Source organism: Xenopus laevis, chromosome 6L (assembly GCF_017654675.1).
Source record: "Xenopus laevis strain J_2021 chromosome 6L, Xenopus_laevis_v10.1, whole genome shotgun sequence".
In the NCBI taxonomy this organism is placed as follows: domain Eukaryota; kingdom Metazoa; phylum Chordata; class Amphibia; order Anura; family Pipidae; genus Xenopus; species Xenopus laevis.
The window spans coordinates 98,216,932-98,235,659 of record NC_054381.1 but is presented as its reverse complement, the minus strand read 5'-3'; the positions used below and the strand labels follow the sequence as shown (position 1 = coordinate 98,235,659).

General features: G+C 39.5%; 1 protein-coding gene across 3 annotated transcripts in view; it reads right to left on the bottom strand.

Annotated features, from left to right (window-relative positions):
* The window catches only part of nup153.L (nucleoporin 153kDa L homeolog), a 63,271-nt gene extending 47,455 nt beyond the window's left edge, over positions 1-15,816 (bottom strand). The window contains exons 1-5 of one of the 3 annotated variants that reach the window (XM_041565316.1): positions 15,296-15,816; positions 5,864-6,128; positions 3,256-3,504; positions 2,769-2,908; positions 1,121-1,243 (exon numbers count right to left, since the gene is read on the bottom strand). In XM_041565316.1, the coding sequence (XP_041421250.1) occupies positions 1,121-1,243; positions 2,769-2,908; positions 3,256-3,504; positions 5,864-6,128; positions 15,296-15,415 (897 nt within the window). In that variant the 5' untranslated portion in view covers positions 15,416-15,816. 3 annotated transcript variants of the gene reach the window in all.
* Between the last annotated feature and the right edge of the window lie 2,912 nt (positions 15,817-18,728).

The following is an 18,728-nucleotide window of genomic DNA, read 5'->3' as shown; positions in this document are numbered from 1 at the left end:
AAATATTTATGGGGAAAAAAAGTTAGGAACACCAAAATCTGCAGTGGGTGTAAAAAAATAAAACTCAGAATTACTCCTTGTTTATTCCAATGGAAATTGGCTGGACTTGTCAATTGCTTGGATACCCTGGCTGAGCGAATTACTGAATTACTACAAACCATTCAGATTAAATAAAGTAGTAAAAAGAACAAAATCACATGATGTTCTGGCTATGAATTGACATACAGCAACTGTATGAAAGATATGTCTGACAAATAGTAGTCTCCGTTACCCACAGATATTGTAACATAGGCAATACATGCAGAGATATTACCGTTAGTCGATGGAAATCTAACCTGTCCGAAAAGATGTTTGATTGATCAACAAACAAGCAGAAATTGTATGACTATCTTTGCGTGTATGGCCAGCTTTTACTAGCAGCATTGCTCCTCTTTCTACATCGTACTAATATAGCCGTCTTAAAGGAAAACTCACTTATATGAACTTTAGAATAACTAAAAGTAGGCAGAAATGCATTTGTTAGGTTTCCTGTGTTTGGAAGATTTTTTTTTAACTTTTGAATAAATTAAAGACTATATTCAAAGCTCCTTTTAGAAAGAACTCCGCTCAACCTCTTCATGTGCTACTGAATAGAAAGGAAGTTGCAAAGATAGAGCAAGGCCAAAAAAGGAGGCTCCAACACAGAGATTTTTTTCAAACCCACAATGCAGCTGAACTGTTGAGACAAAGCCATTAAATACACCCATTTACTCCATGGCCTCCATTGCCATTAAGATCAAGGATTTGATCTAAAAGTAATAAAAGTGGACATTCTTTTGTGGGGTACAATATAACCAATACTGGGTAGTACTTATTCACATCATTAGTATATCAGATACTGAAAACCAAGAGTGCTATACTTTAAGCAGTCTTTTTTATGTTTTAATGTACTTGTTTTATGTTCTATTGTCACATTTGCCCTTACTACTCTCCCCTCATTGAGGGGAGGTGGGGGTGTAAAGTGATGTAAACTTAGCATAAACCATTTGAATTGTATATAATTTATAGCCATAATGCCTACCCTTGGAGATTTTCATAAGCTGAACATCACCACAACATGCAAAGTAATTTCTGATCTTACTTGATATGGGGTGGCGCGCACTCGCGAGGAACGGACTGCAGCTGCACCTTGGTATGTTGTTTTGCCAGGATAAAAAGGAGAATCACCAAGCTGACGGTTTAAGATAGATGCGTTTCCAAGAGACTGCAAATTACAATAATGAGTAACAGTGACAGGGGTGGGAAATATCAATAGTTCAATTTACAATTCAGTAACAAACAGAAACTTACTCAAAACAAGTACAAGGAAAAAGGGCAGTAAAATCAAAAAATTTAAGTCATTGCTGCTTTCAGGTATGAAGGAAATTGGCAAGCTTCTGGACGCCTCTTGTGGTAGGTAAAACTCAGCTTTTATTTCAAACACATTAAAACCATAGTATCCGAGGATACCATGGTTTTAATGTGTTTGAAATAAAAGCTGAATTTTACCTACCACAAGAGGTGTCCGGAGTGCTTGCCAATTTCCTTCAAACTTGAAAGCACACACACCCCTTGCTATGGGTTTGGGGCGATGCATCCGGACCACTTTTCCAGTAGTGATTCATATTGTACTTCACGCTCAAGTGTTGGACCTGGGGTTTTTACACCCAGATCACTTTTGTTACAGGGTGAGAGAGAGAGGTTTTTGTCACTCATCCGATGAAAATATATTTACCAAATATTTCATTTTAGGACTGTGCATCTTTAAATTCCGTTGTCAATTTGTATTGCTGCTGTCAGGACATCTCCTTTACATAATTAAAAAGGAGAATGAAAGCCTCACAACAGGATAGCTCAGCAGCCCTCCCCTAGCCGAACAGTTTGCTTATCACTCCCCAATACTACTGCAGCAATGAAAATGGCAATAAAGGTAGAAGTCAAAAATAGTATGAAACCAAGCTAACAAAACCATTAAAAATATATGAAATAAGGTAAAGCCTTAAAGCGAAAACCAGCATTATTGAAAGCTTGTCTATTATCTGGGACTGTATAAATATGAAATCTATTATCCAAGGGAAGGAGTACCTCACTATCCTTTATTTTTTATTGCCTGGTACTTGTATAGCACCAATAGAGTTAGCATTATAATAACTGGAATGCATTCGTTTACTTTCCCAGCGCCCCCCCCCCCACAGACCCACCCAAACAGCATGTTTTCCATCCTCAACAAAAATATTAATGCCCGTCTGTAGAATTGAGTTTTATTATAATACTGAAACTAGAGTACACCATTAATGTAAAGGAAAAGTAAACCTTGGGAAAAACGTAAAATTGCACAGTGCTATTTTAAGTACTTTTGCAATTTAGATTCGTTTTCAAAACGTGGACTGAAAATAGATCAGCAGCACAACAGTGCCATCAGATGGTTAGTTCTGCCAACCAGACTGCTCTTTTATAAGCAGAGCAAATCAGAAGAATTCCCCACACTTCTGCAATTTCCTCCCAACTGTGAAGCTAATCTGCAGAACTAACCAGCAGATGGCAGTGCCAACTTATTTACATTTGTTTATAAAATGCCAATATCATCAAAGCTAGAAAAAAGTACATTGCAAAATGTAGTAATGTTTATTAAAGGATCAAATTAAGAAAATAAATGCTTTTTATTAAAAAAATATTCAAAGTAGACTTAAAACACACTTATAAATTCACAGGTCACCTAAACCACAAAAAGCCCAAACAATAGTACTTACAGGTGAGAGAGAACCGAAAGCAGAAAGATTAAAAGTTGGTTTTTTGGAGGTCATGGAGGAGTTATGTGACAGAGACTGTGAGCGATCAACTTCAGGAGACCAAAGAGGTGGCACGCTGACATTTTTTGAAACGGCTAGATCTGAGGGGGGGAGATAGATATATTAAATTCTGAGCAACCCTTCCTTCCCTTAAAGGAGAACCAACTCCTTGCTAATAAAAACCCCTACCAAAGGTACCACCTAGGTTGGGGGGGGCAAGGGTTTTTATTAGCAAGGGTTTGGTTCTCCTTTAAGAGATGTGCATTTGGTGTTACAGACATACTGGATGACCTAACAGCATTAGAAACCTGCACTAGGGCAGTCTAGGAAATTCTCAAACCAATACAATATAAAGGATTGTACTAACCTTTAACAGTCTATACAAATTGAGTAAATTGATAAGTAAAAACTATTACTTTAAAAACAGGTGGTAGATGAACTTAGTTACCTTTATCAGATGCTCTAGAGGAAAAGCCACTGGTGGTGGAGATGTTATCGTCATCATGTTGTGAGGTAGAGTCCTTGATCTCTTTTATAAGTGAGAAGCCAGAGGTGCCAATAGGAAATGCCGAAGAGGTTGAAGGCTGGCAGTTCAGTGCAGGAGAGTCAAATATGTTGAAGTTTAGACTAGCACGGTGTAAAGATGGCCTAGTAAGGGCATCTGTGTTGTTTATTGCTGACTGACTAGTGGACGGAACTATAAAATGAAAGAAGAAGAAAAAAAAAACAGTAATTTAAATTATTTTGACATACCCAACTAAATGGCTAATATTATTCACTTGACTATACTAGCACAGTAACTAAAATATGGCCCATTAAAACAACAGGACTCAGAGTTACAGACGTGCACTATGACCATATAAAGCAGATGCTTTTCAGACTTTGTTTGGTTCAAACTTTGTTGACCAACATTTATCTAGAAATCCCTTAGCTCATGACAAGGTTACAGATACAAGATATATAAACCATTGCTGTAATAGGCACTTAAAGGGTGGTTCACCTTAAAGTTAACATTTAGTATGTTTTATAATACTCAATTCTAAGCAACTTTTGAATTGGTCGTTTTTTTTTTATATATAGTTTTTGAATCATTTGCCTTCTAGCTCTTTCTGGCTTTCAAATGGGGTCACTGTCCCATCTAAAAACAAATGCTCTGTAAGGCTACACATTTTACTCATTTTTCTATACAGGCACTCTACTTTTCATATTCCAGTCTCTTATTCAAATCAATGCATGGTTGCTAGGGTACCAAAAATAATAGTTGAAGAGCAATTGTAAATTGTCTCAGAATATTATCACTATTACCACTAAGGCTTTTTTGTGTGCGTCTGTTACAGAGCAGCAATTTATTGCCGAGGCGTTAGCAATATTTCTAACAGATAATTCAGATGAAATTGATCTGCCTGAAACCCATTGCATACATCATTGCAGGAACTCAAACCTTTAGCACCATTGATTTATGGAAGGTTAGGCCTTTAGAACTTTAAAAGTATGGACAATGGTAGCAGAATAACCTTTCCCTTGCATAAATCTCAATTCAATTTTAGCTGTGTTCTCCTGTTTAGGACCATATTCTACACAAAACGAGCAGAGCCATTAATCAATGTGGCTATTCCGCAAAGGTTCCACAGGAATCTATGGTATGCAGGTATGTGTTTAGTTTAGGCTAGTAATTAATAAAAAGTGCATAAAGGTTCATGTGTTGTGCAACCTCAGTGTGTCATGTTCATGAGAGTATACAGTTTCAGCAAAGTAATTTTGTCAGAATGCAGTGCTTAACGGAACAGTAACACCAAAAAATGTAAGTGTTTTATAGTAGGGATGCACCCAGGATACGGTTCGTGATTCGGCCTTTTTCAGCAGGGTTCGGATTCGGCTGAATCCTTCTGTCCGGCCGAACCCGAATCCTAATTTGCATATGCAAATTAGGGGCGGAGAGGGAAATCACGTGACTTTTTGTCACAAAACAAGGAAGTAAAAAATGTTTTCCCCTTCCCACCCCCAATTTGCATATGCAAATTCAGATTCGGCCAAATCCTTCGTGAAGGATTCGGGGGTTCGGCCGAATCCAAAATAGTGGATTCGGTGCATCCCTATTTTAAAGTAATGAAAATATCATGTAATGTTGCCCTGCACTGGTAAAACTAATCTGTTTGCTTTAGAAACACTACTATAGTTCATATAAACAAGCTGCTGTGGAGCAATAGCGAAAATTGAAAAACGGCAACATGGCACAGGTTAACTAATTAACAGATAACACCATTAGACAAACAGAGCTTATTTGCTATCTGCTGTGTAACCTGAGCCTTTTCTCCTTTGAATGGCTGCCCCCATTGCTATACAGCAGCTTATTTATATAAACAATAGTAGTGTTTAAGCAAACACACCAGTTTTACCAGTGCAGGGCAACACTGCATTATATTTTCATTAATTATTACTTATTTTTTGATGTTACTGTTCCTTTAAAGGGGACCCATTGCAAAGATGAAAATTCAATTAGTGTCATCTAATTGAAATAAACTTTCTAAATACAATTGAAAATTATGCAGTTTCTGAAACAATCAGGTTTACCTTCACTATCCCACAGCATCTGTTTCTCTCCATTCCTGTTTATGCAAGAGTTGGGAGTCAGATTTTCATTGAGAGATCCAAAATATATTAGGGGGGTTGCCTTTCCTAGCAGATGTTTTAGAGATCACTTAAATAACGGATTATAGTACAAGCAAAATCTAACAAAATAACCGATTTTGGCAAAAATCCTGCATGTAGAGAGACATGATATCTGGCGATGTTACTAGAGTGAGTTCTAATACATTTTCTAGGCAAAAGCAGCCCCCTTTAAAGATATACCGGATTTTACGATTTACCCCAAATCTTGCCTGAAAAGAGATTCTGAGAGGGGGTCAATGAAGATTAGCTAGAATATTTCAATAACAGTTCAGAATTTGTAGCTGATTATATTTAGAAATGTTGTCAGTTCAGCATGATGAAGCTTATATTACATTTTCACAACAGTTCCCATTTAAAGTAAGCAGTGAAGAAATAATACATGATACCTATACACACACCTTCTTCATCAACATTAATAATTGGCTCAGGAGTGACTCTGCCATCAGTGGGAGAATTTCCTTCTTCGTCATCATCATCATCAACAACATAGATATGGTGTTCAGCATTATTTTCTCTAGCCTCAGTATCATTCACAATTACTTCACTTGCACTATGTACTCGGTCATGTTCCTCTTCTTGTTTGTTAAAATACTTCTGCAACCATCCAGGAACAATGCTCTTGACAGTATCCGTGACACGGCTGATGATACCCTACAAGAGTTAGGCAGTGAAAAAGCACATTAATTGTGAATGGATTAACAATGCACTGAAAAATTAACATGAGAAATAAGTGTGAAGTGTCCTCATCAGAGTTGGGTGGCTATACGTAGGCTGATAATTACTTCTGCCTTGGTCCCTATAGACTAAGTAAGCAGCTTACGGACCTAGAGTATGGGGCCCCTCTGACCTTCTTTTAGAAAAAAAAAGTGAAATCTGGTAGTTTATATATGACCAGCTTAAGGATTTGATTACTGTATTTTTAACAAAGTACCTCATATTAGTAGGCCACAAAGAGAACTAAAGCTCAAAAGAAGTTGTTTATAAATGCAACACCTTATGCGATTCCACCCAACATATTGGTATCCCACAGTGAATTCGGTGTTCATTGCCCTTTAAGAAGAGCACCAATAAATGGGGTTATTTTTAAAGTTAATAAGAACACAAAATACCATCATGCGATAATTATTGAAAGCCGCATTACTGGCACTTTTCAGTCTGAAATGCTACTGGATAATGCCAGGGTTTTCTACCAGGGCATTTCTCACTGATTTAAACAGGGGACACATGACTGTGCCATGGCACTTGTGTGTGTGTGTCTACAATGGCCAGAATTTTCTAACTAAATCAATGGAATGCAGCACATGTAGTTTGGGTTTCTTGTTTACCAGCTGTAATATGCTGGAGAAGACATTCCATTCAACTTGAACCTTATGGCTAGTCCTCTGCACATTGGCCTGTGCTTCAATTAACAGTAGTTAATGCTGATAATTTCCCATGAAGCATGTCATACAAGCTACAAAGGCTACAAATAGCAGGAGACAGCAGATTTCATCCACTCCAGCACTACAAAACTATTTGCCACTATTTAGCTTAGAACTGTACTGAAGTATCGTTCTAAACTACAGTAGTCACTACACTTTGACAATGTTTTTTTAAGTAAATCTACCTATCAGCAGAATTTTATATGAAAAGTTGCAGCAGAACGCTGTATAGTTTGGAAACTGGAGTGACATGCGTGAATAATAAAAATAAACAAAACTGGAACAAAGACAAACACTGTCAACCACCCCCTTGGGGTTATGCCAGGGGGTATTATGGATAGGATATTTGTTTCTTGGCAAGTTGGTGGAACTATTAAAAGCAGCATGAAAGTTATCTGCTGCCTTGTATCACATGAACAGAAAGCAAAAATACAGCTATAATTCTCTTACTGGTGCTATCGCAACTTTAAAGCAGAGTAGGGGATAAGCAAATAAAGCAGAGTAGGGGATAAGCAAATAAGATGAGCTTATAGACTCCAATCGGAGAAAAAAATTCAACGCGCGTCATAAAGATTGTCGCCCATAAACTTTAATGCATTTTGGCAAATTTTCAATGGCGGCAAAATTTTGGTGAAGCAAAAGGGGTCCAATTCGCCCATCCCTAGTAGCGGAGTGCTTTTCAGTCTTTTAAAGTTTGCAACAATCTGCTTTCTGTGACCGTGCTCCATTTCAAATGCCTAAAACCTCTGGAATACATGCTTTTCAGTCTAAAGAGCATTTATGGGTCGAGAGTCTTCGGAACCAAGAGGTTTAGGTGTTTCCCTTTAATGTAAAGTAGAGCCACAGGAGGCTGTTTAGATTCTTTACACATCACATTTCTTGACAGATCCATTGACTACAATTTCTCATATTAAAACAGATGGGTCAAGAAAAGCCCATCCGCTGCCTTCCGCAATCTAAAGATATATATCACACATCAGCCCGTTTCCAAGAGCAGGGGGATTCAAGCAGAAGAGTTTAGACTGAATTGTGTCTATTTGGATATAATCTGCATACAAATGATACTTCGTCAAATAAATGGATGAGGTCTCCCAAAGGAAGGGCCCAGTACAGAATCTTAAAGGAGAAACAAACCCCTTATTAAAAAAAACCCTACCCCCCATAAACGCCCCTACCTGTTCCCCCCAGCCTAGCTGCTACCCCGGGCAAATGCCCCTAACTTTTTACTTACCCTTCGGTGTAAATTCAGGGATCAGAGTTCACAGCAGCCATCTTCGGGGTCTGTGTCTTCTTCCGGCTCTTTGGCAATTTTGACGCATGCTCAGTGGACTGGGAAATTGCTCCAACTGTGCATGCGCCTCCACGCCAGTCTCATTGTCAGATTACTGAAGACCCGGAAGATGGCTGCTGTGAACTCTTGATACCTGGATCTGCACCGAGGGGTAAGTAAAAGTTAGGGGCATTTGCCCAGGGTAGCAGCTAGGCTGGGGGGGGGGGGGCTGAGGGTCTATGTGGGGTAGGGGTTTTTTTTAATAAGGGGTTTGTTTCTCCTTTAAGGCTCCCCCATGTTGAACATAGGAGACTTACATGGATCACTTAGAAAGGTAAGAGTTCGAGGATGCTACAAGGAAACATGCATTAAAAGGGGATATCAGTACAGGTATGAGACCTGAAACAGAACGCACAGGACCTGGGGTTTTTCGGATAACATATTCCATCATTTGGATCTTCATACCTTAAATCTAATAGAAAATCATGTAAACATCAAATAAACCCAATAGACTGGTTTTGCTTCCAATATGGATTAATGATTTCTTAGTTTGGATCAAGGTTATTTTTACAGAGAAAAGGGAAATTTTAACAAAATTTGGATAAAACTGAGCCTATAGGAGACAGCCTTTCTGTAATTTGGAGCCTTCTTGATAATGGGTTTCCAGATAATGGTTCCTATACATGTATAGTCAAATGAAGATAAAATAAAGAGTATAAAGGTAGCCATACACAGGCCCCACAGGAGGACCTGTCTTCTTACTGATAATTGGCAGGATAGCAGGTAGGTTCAAAAATCCTTTCGGGCCGACCCACATAGGTGTGTCAATGCAGCCCTTAACAGATTGGCCTCAGCAGACACACTGTACAATCTTAATTGAATCAACTGACTTGTACCAAATCAGGCAGAGATCTGCACATTAAGAGAGAAGAGATCACTTGCACCTTCATACAAGGTTGCCTCTGTAAGCAATAATAGGGATAATATACCGTATAGACTCGAGTATAAGCCGAGTTTTACAGCATCCAAAATGTGCTGAAAAAGTCTACCTCAGCTTATACTCGAGTCAGCGGGCAGTAGCTGAGATTGCAGTCACTTTTAATCATTCCTATACCAACAGTTCACTTGGGGAGAGACTGCAATATCACACACAGCGCCCTCTGTTGGTTATATGAAAGAATAACAGTGACTGCAATATCACACAGCGCCATCTGTTGGTTATATGAAAGAATAAGTGACTGCAATATCACACAGCACCCTCTGCTGGTTATATGAAAGAATAACAGTGCGCCCTCTGTTGGTTATATGAAAGAACAGACTGCAATGTCACACAGCGCCATCTGTTGGTTATATGAAAGAATAACAGTGCACCCTCTGTTGGCTATATGAAAGATTAACAGTGAATGCAATATCACACAGCGCCCTCTGTTGGATATATGAAAGAATAACAGTGACTGCAATATCACACAGCCCCCTCTGTTGGTTATATGAATGAATAACAGTGCCTGCAATATCACACAGCGCCATCTGTTGGTTATACGAAAGAATAACAGTGACTGCAATATCACACAGCGCCCTCTGTTGGTTATATGAAAGAATAACGGTGACTGCACTATCACACAGCCCCCTCTGTTGGTTATATGAATGAATAACAGTGACTGCAATATCACACAGCGCCATCTGTTGGTTATATGAAAGAATAACAGTGACTGCAATATCACACAGCGCCCTCTGTTGGTTATATGAAAGAATAACGGTGACTGCAATATCACACAGCGCCCTCTGTTGTTATATGAAAGAATAACAGTGACTGCAATATCACACAGCGCCCTCTGTTGGTTATATGAAAGAATAACAGTGACTGCAATATCACACAGCGCCCTCTGTTATATGAAAGAATAACAGTGACTGCAATATCACACAGCGCCCTCTGTTGGTTATATGAAGGATTAACAGTGATGGCAATATCACACAGCACCCTCTGCACATGGTAGTGGGACAGTGGGACAATGCACACAGTAATCCGTTTGGCAATTCTCTGTCACCATCAACTTTGCAAAGAAGTCCGGTTGATCGCTGGGGGGGGGGGGTCGCTTTGGCGGAATGTGCGCTGCTGGGAGACGGGGCTGTAGTTGTGTCTAGGCTTATACTTATTAGGTACCTGGGCTTATACGCGGGTCGGCTTATACTCGAGTATATACGGTAATAGGGATTGTAATAACAGATTATAAGTGTGAAGAAAATGACGCAAGACCAGGCGATTCAGGATTCTAGAGGTTATCAGAAATAGGGAAGTAGGATGGTAATTAGTGAAAGAAGAGTCTTAATAGGCCTGTATGAATCAAGAAGGAAAAATCCAGAAGCGAAGAACAGAATCTGTGCGCATTTGAGAGATCCAGAGAAGGGGAAAAAAAATAAAAAATACAGCACATGCACTTTGCATATGGAGAGAATAAGAGGATAAGAGAAGCCTAGATACTTCAGACTATGAAATGACTTCTATAAGGACTCTTACACTTGAGCTTCTTGGGCCTCCGAACTGCTTCAGATGCAGGTTTGAGCGCACCTAAAAGCAGCAGCTGATTCCATTATTTTCAGCCTGTTTGTACTCGTGCATTCAGAAATGTATTTTATTGCACATTTGCAACTCACCAAAATCGAAAAGGTGTTTAAAAAAATTATATTGATTTTTACACTCTCAGTAAGCATTTGTAAGCACCTATGTGTGAGAGTCCTAAAAGAGCCTACATTCAAGTGATGGTCTGCTCAAACCTTCGGTCCACAAGCATCAAAATCCTACAGAGAACACCTTTATGCTGGTAATAACATGTTCCAAGAATATTTGCCTTTTACAAGTGATCCACTATTCCAAAAAAGCTTGAATATTCCTCCGAGGACTGCAAGGGAGTGCTACGGGCAACATGCATCAGTGAAAGAAATAAGCAAAAAGGAGATGCATGCTCAAGTTAAATTACGGCTTCAAGAATGGAAAGTCTCTACACAAAAAGTGTGGATATGCATACACTATTTACTCATTGTGTGCCCTCTTACACATCTGGGTAAAGAAGAATCAGCAGACAAATGTTGCTAGAAAGCACAACCTGCTAATCAGTTCTATTAAGACTAGTTGGTAGAATAAATCTGCACTACATGTAAGCAGTTTTAATCTCGATGTAAAAATTGCAAATATTGTGAAATCCAGAAATATAAACTGAAAAATTGCTTAGAAGCGCACCCAAAAATTTACAAGAATTTATTTTGAGGGTTTAGATGCCACACTGGGCTGTTTCCAAGCCTGTGTATAATACAGGACAACAAACAGCCCCCCCTCCAGTTCATATCTGATGTCTTATGAAGCTCATGGAACAGACAGCGTGGATTTAGGCACAGAAATCCATACTTGCATGTTTTGGTGCCGAATTCCCCTCGCGTCTGTACCCAAGCCAACAGTGTGGGTCCAGGTGCAGACACAGAAGGCAGCAGATATGTGGACTGCAGAGGTGTAGTTTCTCATCCTGCGTTCTGGATAGAAGCAGTACATAAGGTAGTTTGCTTGTTAATTTTCATCATCAGACCTATAGACTGAAATTCTTAAAAGAGGCTGATAAGATATTAAGTCAATTAAGTAAACAAGTTGATCACAAAGCTTCTCTTTTGTATCTAGCATATCAAATGAACTAACAATCACAGGATGGCCCTGTCACACCTTCTCCCACCTTAAAGGGATACTGTCATGGGAAAAATCAAAATGAATCGGTTAATAGTGCTGCTCCAGCAGAATTCTGCACTGAAATCCATTTCTCAAAAGAGCACAGATTTTTTTTATATTCAATTTTGAAATCTGACATGGGGCTAGACATTTTGTCAATTTCCCAGCTGCCCCAAGTCATGTGACTTGTGCTCTGATAAACTTCAATCACTTTTTACTGCAAGTTGGAGTGATATCACCCCCTCCCTTTCCCCCCCCCAGCAGCCAAACAAAAGAACAATGGGAAGGTAACCAGATAGCAGCTCCCTAACAGAAGATAACAGCTGCTTGGTAGATATAAGAACAGCACTCAATAGTAAAAACCCATGTCCCACTGAAACACATTCAGTTACATTGAGATGGAAAAACAGCAGCCTGACAGAAAGCATTTCTCTCCTAAAGTGCAGGCACAAGTCACATGACCAGGGGCTGCTGGGAAATTGACAAAATGTCTAGCCCCATGTCAGATTTCAAAATTGAAAATAAAAAGTTCTGTTTGCTCTTTTGAGAAATGGATTTCAGTGCAGAATTCTGCTGGAGCAGCACTTTTAACTGGTTCATTTTGAAAAAAAAAATTTTTTCCCCAAGACAGTATCCCATTAATGTTGCACACAAGCCAAGGTGAATGAACCCCAATAATAAAGTGATTTTCCCATCCCAAGCTAAAGTCCATTTATACCTAGAAAAAAATTTAAAAAAATAAACAATGTTGATACATGCATACTGTGGACATGTGAGGGGCCCAGGATAAATGTGGGCACACATAGAACACAGTTTGATTGTTTAAAGGAAATAGAAATAACTTGTTTTGAGTTATCAAGGTTTCAGTCTGTGGAATTAGGTATATGTAAAGAAAACTATACTTATATCAGGAAGAGTAACTTTTCTACACAAGCCCAACTGAATGAGCTTGTGTAAACAAAATAAATAAAAAAAAGGGGGGGTGGAGGGGGTAGTTTCCTCTTAAACAAAGGGCTTGCATACATTTACTCAGTCATCAACTAAAGAATAATAGCGCAGAAACAAAACAAGATGGACGCAGCCCTATAGTGTAAGAAAGTTAAATGAGATCGAAAGTAAGCAGTCGCACAAAGCATCCTTAACAGACAACGCATTCACCAAGAAAGTATGATAAATGGGTACCTCACCAAGGAAGTCAATTTTAACTTTCATACATTCTATCAGATAGGTCTGTTTATAGAAATTCTGATTGGACAAATCAACGAGGATACAACTGATGGAGTTCCTTGGGTGGTAGGACGTGTTCGCGCATATCTGAAGATCATGCAGTAATGCATGGGACACAAGAACAGTTGCATCTCTCCAGAGAACTTTCCCCACTAGTGGACCACAACACTGTGGATTTTTGCTGTAACTAGTCAGTGCGGGCTCGGTGTAGGTGATCTCCTCTGACCTTTTATAGATTGGCGTTCTTAACAAGAGCAAATTGTGGCAGCCCCCAGCAGCATTAGATCATAGCATAATTGTCACAAGATATGCTAGCTAAAAAAAAAAAAAAAAATAGTACACGAGCTTCACTTGAAGATGCCACCTACTTCATACCCACAATCACACTACAAAAATAATTTATCTGTATGGCCTGTGACAGTTTAACCACAGTTCAGTATTTAGAAACTTCATTAGCCAAGCTGGCTATTTTAGATATGGTCCAATTGTTCACAGATTCACCTTTATTGTAAAAGTAAATTCCCGACCTGTTGGTCTTGCCAGGTAGTTATATTTTGCACCCATACAAAATATTCTGGATATTCAGTTTTACAGCAGTACATGTGGATAAATGCTCACTAGCCAATTTAATAATCTAGAAAAATCATTTGATTTTTCAAGTAATCTCGTGTTCCACTAAGAATGTTTTACATACCTTTTACAGGTCTAATAACTGGGTGCTTATTACTTTGACAAAATCAGGATCTGTCAGTGTTGCCTTACATTTCTGTTTCACAAGAAATGATAAATTTGTTCCAATTCACTAAATGTATTTTATACTATGGTTTTGGCATTATAAGTGGAATGGGGTGCAGGGTTAAAATATGTATATATCCACGAACACCAAAGAACCGGCATACCCATGTAGAAATAATTCCCTTTTTATTACATCAGTCGTTTCGGTCCTCGTTGGGAGCTTTTGGGACTATGATATAATAAAAAAGTGAATTATTTGTACATGGGTGTGCCGGTTCTTTGATGTTTGTGGAATATATATATATATATATATATATATATATATATATATATATATATATATATATATATATATATATATATATATATTTCCAACCTGAAAAGAACTGCACTCACAGGACGGTTTTTATTCCGACGTTTCGGCTCCTAAACTCGAGCCTATATACACATATACATACATACATACAAACATATACCATCCATCCAGAGGTGCCATTACACAGAACATGGACAATATTCCTTTACAAACCAGTTTGCGGAAAGAAAATACAATACACTCTTTTTCAAGTTGGCTTTCAGTATAGTGAAATGGGTGCCATCAGCAAAAGAACAAAACAAAGGCTATATGCTGACTGATGAACCTCCCCGGATTCAGAAACTTTGTATATGTGAACAGAGGACACCAAAAATAATCAACCCTGAATTAGAGAAGGCATAAGAGAAAAAAAAACCCCATAACCCTCAAAACTTGATTTTTGAATTTTTTTCCATATTCATTATAAACAAGTACAATTAAATATTTGCCTAATACACAATGATTTGCAAATATTACAAAGTATCCAGAAAGCAGCTGTAAAGCAAGGGAAATAATCTGCCAGGCGAGTAAACTTCAAGTCACTGGCACTTCCCAAATCCTTGATTGTGATATAGAATGCAGACAGGCTTAATACTAATTAAATTGCTGCCTATACTACACAGGCACTTATAAAAGATGTTTTCCAGAAGCCGAGGTTGAATGTGAAAGGCTGGAGGGCAGCCAGTTGTTCTCTTTGCCCTATCAACGTAAAGCGGCAATTTTAATTGGCTAATGAGTCACACACAGTGAATGAGGACACCAGGGGAACCCGGTTGAGCACGTAAAACTGGTGAGCAGTTGGAAGCGTGACAGGCGCTGCTATTATGGCGATATTAAAGAGTAATCAGTAGAAAGATGGAGCATCAGGTAGGAACGTGGCCTGGAAAGAGCCGAGCCAGAAGGAAGCATGTCGAGCCGCAGCTAGTGTGGAACGGCACGACTCCTCACTATACACCAACTTGCTACACCCCCGGGAAAGGTGGACTCGCTCAGAATTGCGGGCCACCTCTAAGAAAGTGAAGTTCTCTGGTAGAATCGCTGCCTCTAGCAAGGAATCACTATGGGGATAAGCTCACGTGTCCCGGCCACCCCTTCACAAACCTGCTGCTGCTGCCGGCTCTTGCTGTACGGAGTCCTGCCGGAACTCAAGTGATATCTCCTACTGCGTATTTTGCCCCCGGTTCCTGGACCACCAGGGCCTCCTCCTCCGGCTGCCGCCATTTGGTTGTTCAGCAGGACCCTGTTCGGGTCACTCTTGGCCCGAGGTCCTCTCCCGCCTGCGCCCTCACTAATACAACTGCGGAGCAAGAACTCCCGACAGGCACCGCTCAGTTGCACAGCGCTATACCGAGCCTAAAGCAGTCCCTGTGGAAGAGGGAAAACACGCACGGGTTAGCTTCCGTTGCCCCCGGAACAGCTGCGCGCGCGCGTTTTCAGGCCTCTTCTCCTCGCTATCCGCCTGCCCTCCGTTTCCACTGCGCTAGCGCGCGTAACTCGCAACGCAATGACGTACGGTCGCGCGCGCTGCTTGCTGGGAAGTATAGTTCTAAGCAAATATGGGGAGGTGATTTGCCGGCATTGCTGTCTGGAATTTTAAGGCTCCCGCTTCTTTTTTTGGTCTAATCACGTGGCAGGAAAATGAGCTCGTATCGTGAATAGTCAGTAGTTAACTCTGGCCTGATATATTAATAGAAGCGCGGGCACTGCTGGTAAAGATGCGCTGGCCGCATGGAGCTGTATGTGAATAAAATAAAGGCCTCTGTTTGAGAAGACACATTTGTCACGTGGATGGAAAGGCCATTTTAAAACGTTCTATCTCAGAACCGGCCGTCAAAAGCGGGACCACAGCGATAGATTGTTATTTTAGTCAATGACCAGTGTGTATAGGCTCGTCTCCAAAAATATACGGACAATAACAATTGAAAATGTTCTACAGCCTTGATGGCTAAATGACAGATGGGCTCAGTTGGTTGAACCCTGGTCCATAGTTTACCAAGTGTGAGAGCTATCAAAAATAGAAACAGTAGTGAAAATAGTTTAAAAATGAGAAAATCTTTTATAAGGACATTAACAGCCTAACTAGTGTTGCCACCTTTTCTAGAAAGAAATACTGGCCTTCCTATATATTTATATTTTTTCCCTATTCATAACATTGGGATCAACCATCATTTTTACTGGCCAGGCTTGTAAAATACCAGCCAGGTGGCAACCCTAATCCCTAGGCATTTTGTGCCTAACAAGGGCACTTACTCAGGTTAATGGTCACATTAACTGCTGCGTTTTGAAAAAAACATGTTTTCCCATGACAATATCACTTTAAATATGCAATAAAGTAATTGTGCACGTTTCCTGTTGAATCTGATAATAAATAGCTAATGAGTTGTTTAGAGTAACTAATACTAGTGCAAACTGTGTGATTTATTACATTACCTAAGTAAATATCTGTTTCTGACTATGTTTGTGACTCCATGGCTACAGCTAAACATGTAGGGGCACATTTACTTTGCTCGAGTGAAGGAATAGAATAAAAAAAACTTCGAATTTCAATTGTTTTTTTTTTTTTTTTGCTACTTCGACCATTGAATTGGCTACTTCGACTACGACTTCGAATAGAACGATTCGAACTAAAAATCGTTTGAATATTCGACCATTCGATAGTCGAAGTACTGTCTCTTTAAAAAAAACTTCGACCCCCTACTTCGCCACCTAAAACCTACCAAACCTCAATGTTAGCCTATAGGGAAGGTCCCCATAGACTTTCTAAGGTTTTTTTTGGTCGTGGAAAAATCGTTCGATCGATTGATTAAAATCCTTCGAATCGTTCGATTTTTCGTTCGATTGAACTAATTGCGGTAAATCCTTCGACTTTGATATTCGAAGTCGAAGGATTTACATTCGGCAGTCGAATATCGAGGGTTAATTATCCCTCGATATTCGACCATATGTAAATCTGCCCCGTAATGTTGAATGAAACCAGAAGGCTGAAGCTGGCCAAACACAGATATAAGCTGCTAGCAGGGCGCCTCCAGATGTAATCCAGCAGTTTATTGGCCTACCTGGCTAATATTTGGACTAAAAAATCCATCAGACAATGTCCTCGCTCAATGGGCCTCTGTAAGCTATTGCTGGCACCCGGGAAAATGATCGTATCAGCATATGGATGGCCAGAACTGCAAATAAGCATCTCTCAGTGTGTATGCCTGACTTCATCAGCCCCCGTAGTTTGAGGAAGAAGCAAGTTACCTGTACATTTATTAGGTCTGTGGTGCAGGGCACCTACTTCCCTTCTCTAAAACCAGCCTCGTAAATGCCAGTATGTCTGTATGTGCACTATGTTCCTGTCTGTAAGTGCACATGTAATGCATCTGAATGCCCATGTGATTCTGTATATGTTTGAGTATGTAAGTAGTATTGCATTGTACCATGTCTGCCATAGTTCAGAAATAATTCAGCAATAGAAAAGACTCGCGTTTTTGAATCCTGGACTTCCCTTCTGAACATACTTTCTGCCAAGACAGGTGCCTCCTGAACTGGTCTCCAATTGCACTCCACACAAAATACAATCAATCAGTAAATAATTTAAAAAAAACCTTATTACCAGACTTTTAAAAGCAGCAAACAGGCATCATCTTTTAGACACAACATGTGTATTATGATATAAGTAGTCACCGGATGCATTTCATGCCTCTGAGGAAGTGCCAGAACGAGGCATGAAACGCGTCAGGTGACTACTTATGTCATAACACATTAGGGCAAATTTACTAAGGTTCGAGTGAATTTTCGAAGTACAAAAAGTTCGAAATTCAAAGTAATTTTTTGGATACTTCGACCATCGAATAGGATACCACGACTTCAAATTTACCTCAAATCGAAGTAAAAATCGTTTGAATATTCGACCATTCGATAGTCGAAGTACCGTCTCTTTAAAAAAACATCAACTTCAATACTTCGCCAACTTAAACCTGCTGAAGTGCTATGTTAGCCTATGGGGACCTGCCAGAGCAATTTTCCAAGTTTTTGGGTATCGAATGAAAATCGTACCATCTTACTATAAAATCGTTCAAATCGTACGATTCGGAGTACGATCGTACTACCATAGGAATATGATCGTACGATGAATAAAATCCTTTGCATTCGAATGTCGGAGGATTCTATTCGATGGTCGAATTTCGAAGTATTTTCCACTTCGAAATTCGACCCTTGATAAATCTGCCCCATAGTGTGTCGATAAGATGATTGCTGTTTGCCGCTTTTAAAAGTCTGGTAATAGAGTTTTTTTTGAAGTTTTTACAGATACAAGATGCCTTGTTAAAAATCAAATTATAAGTATAGTTCAGAAATAAACAAAAAAAAGTTTTTGTCTGGTAACTTCCTGCTTGGGGGGGGGGATGGGTCATATCTGTTGCTTTTGAATCTGAGCTAAATGCTGAGGATCAATTGCAAACTCACTGAACAGATATGTACCAGGTGCCCCCCCCCCTTCAAGTCACTGATTAACTCGGCTTAATCTCTAACTCAGAGTTAGAGAGCTGAA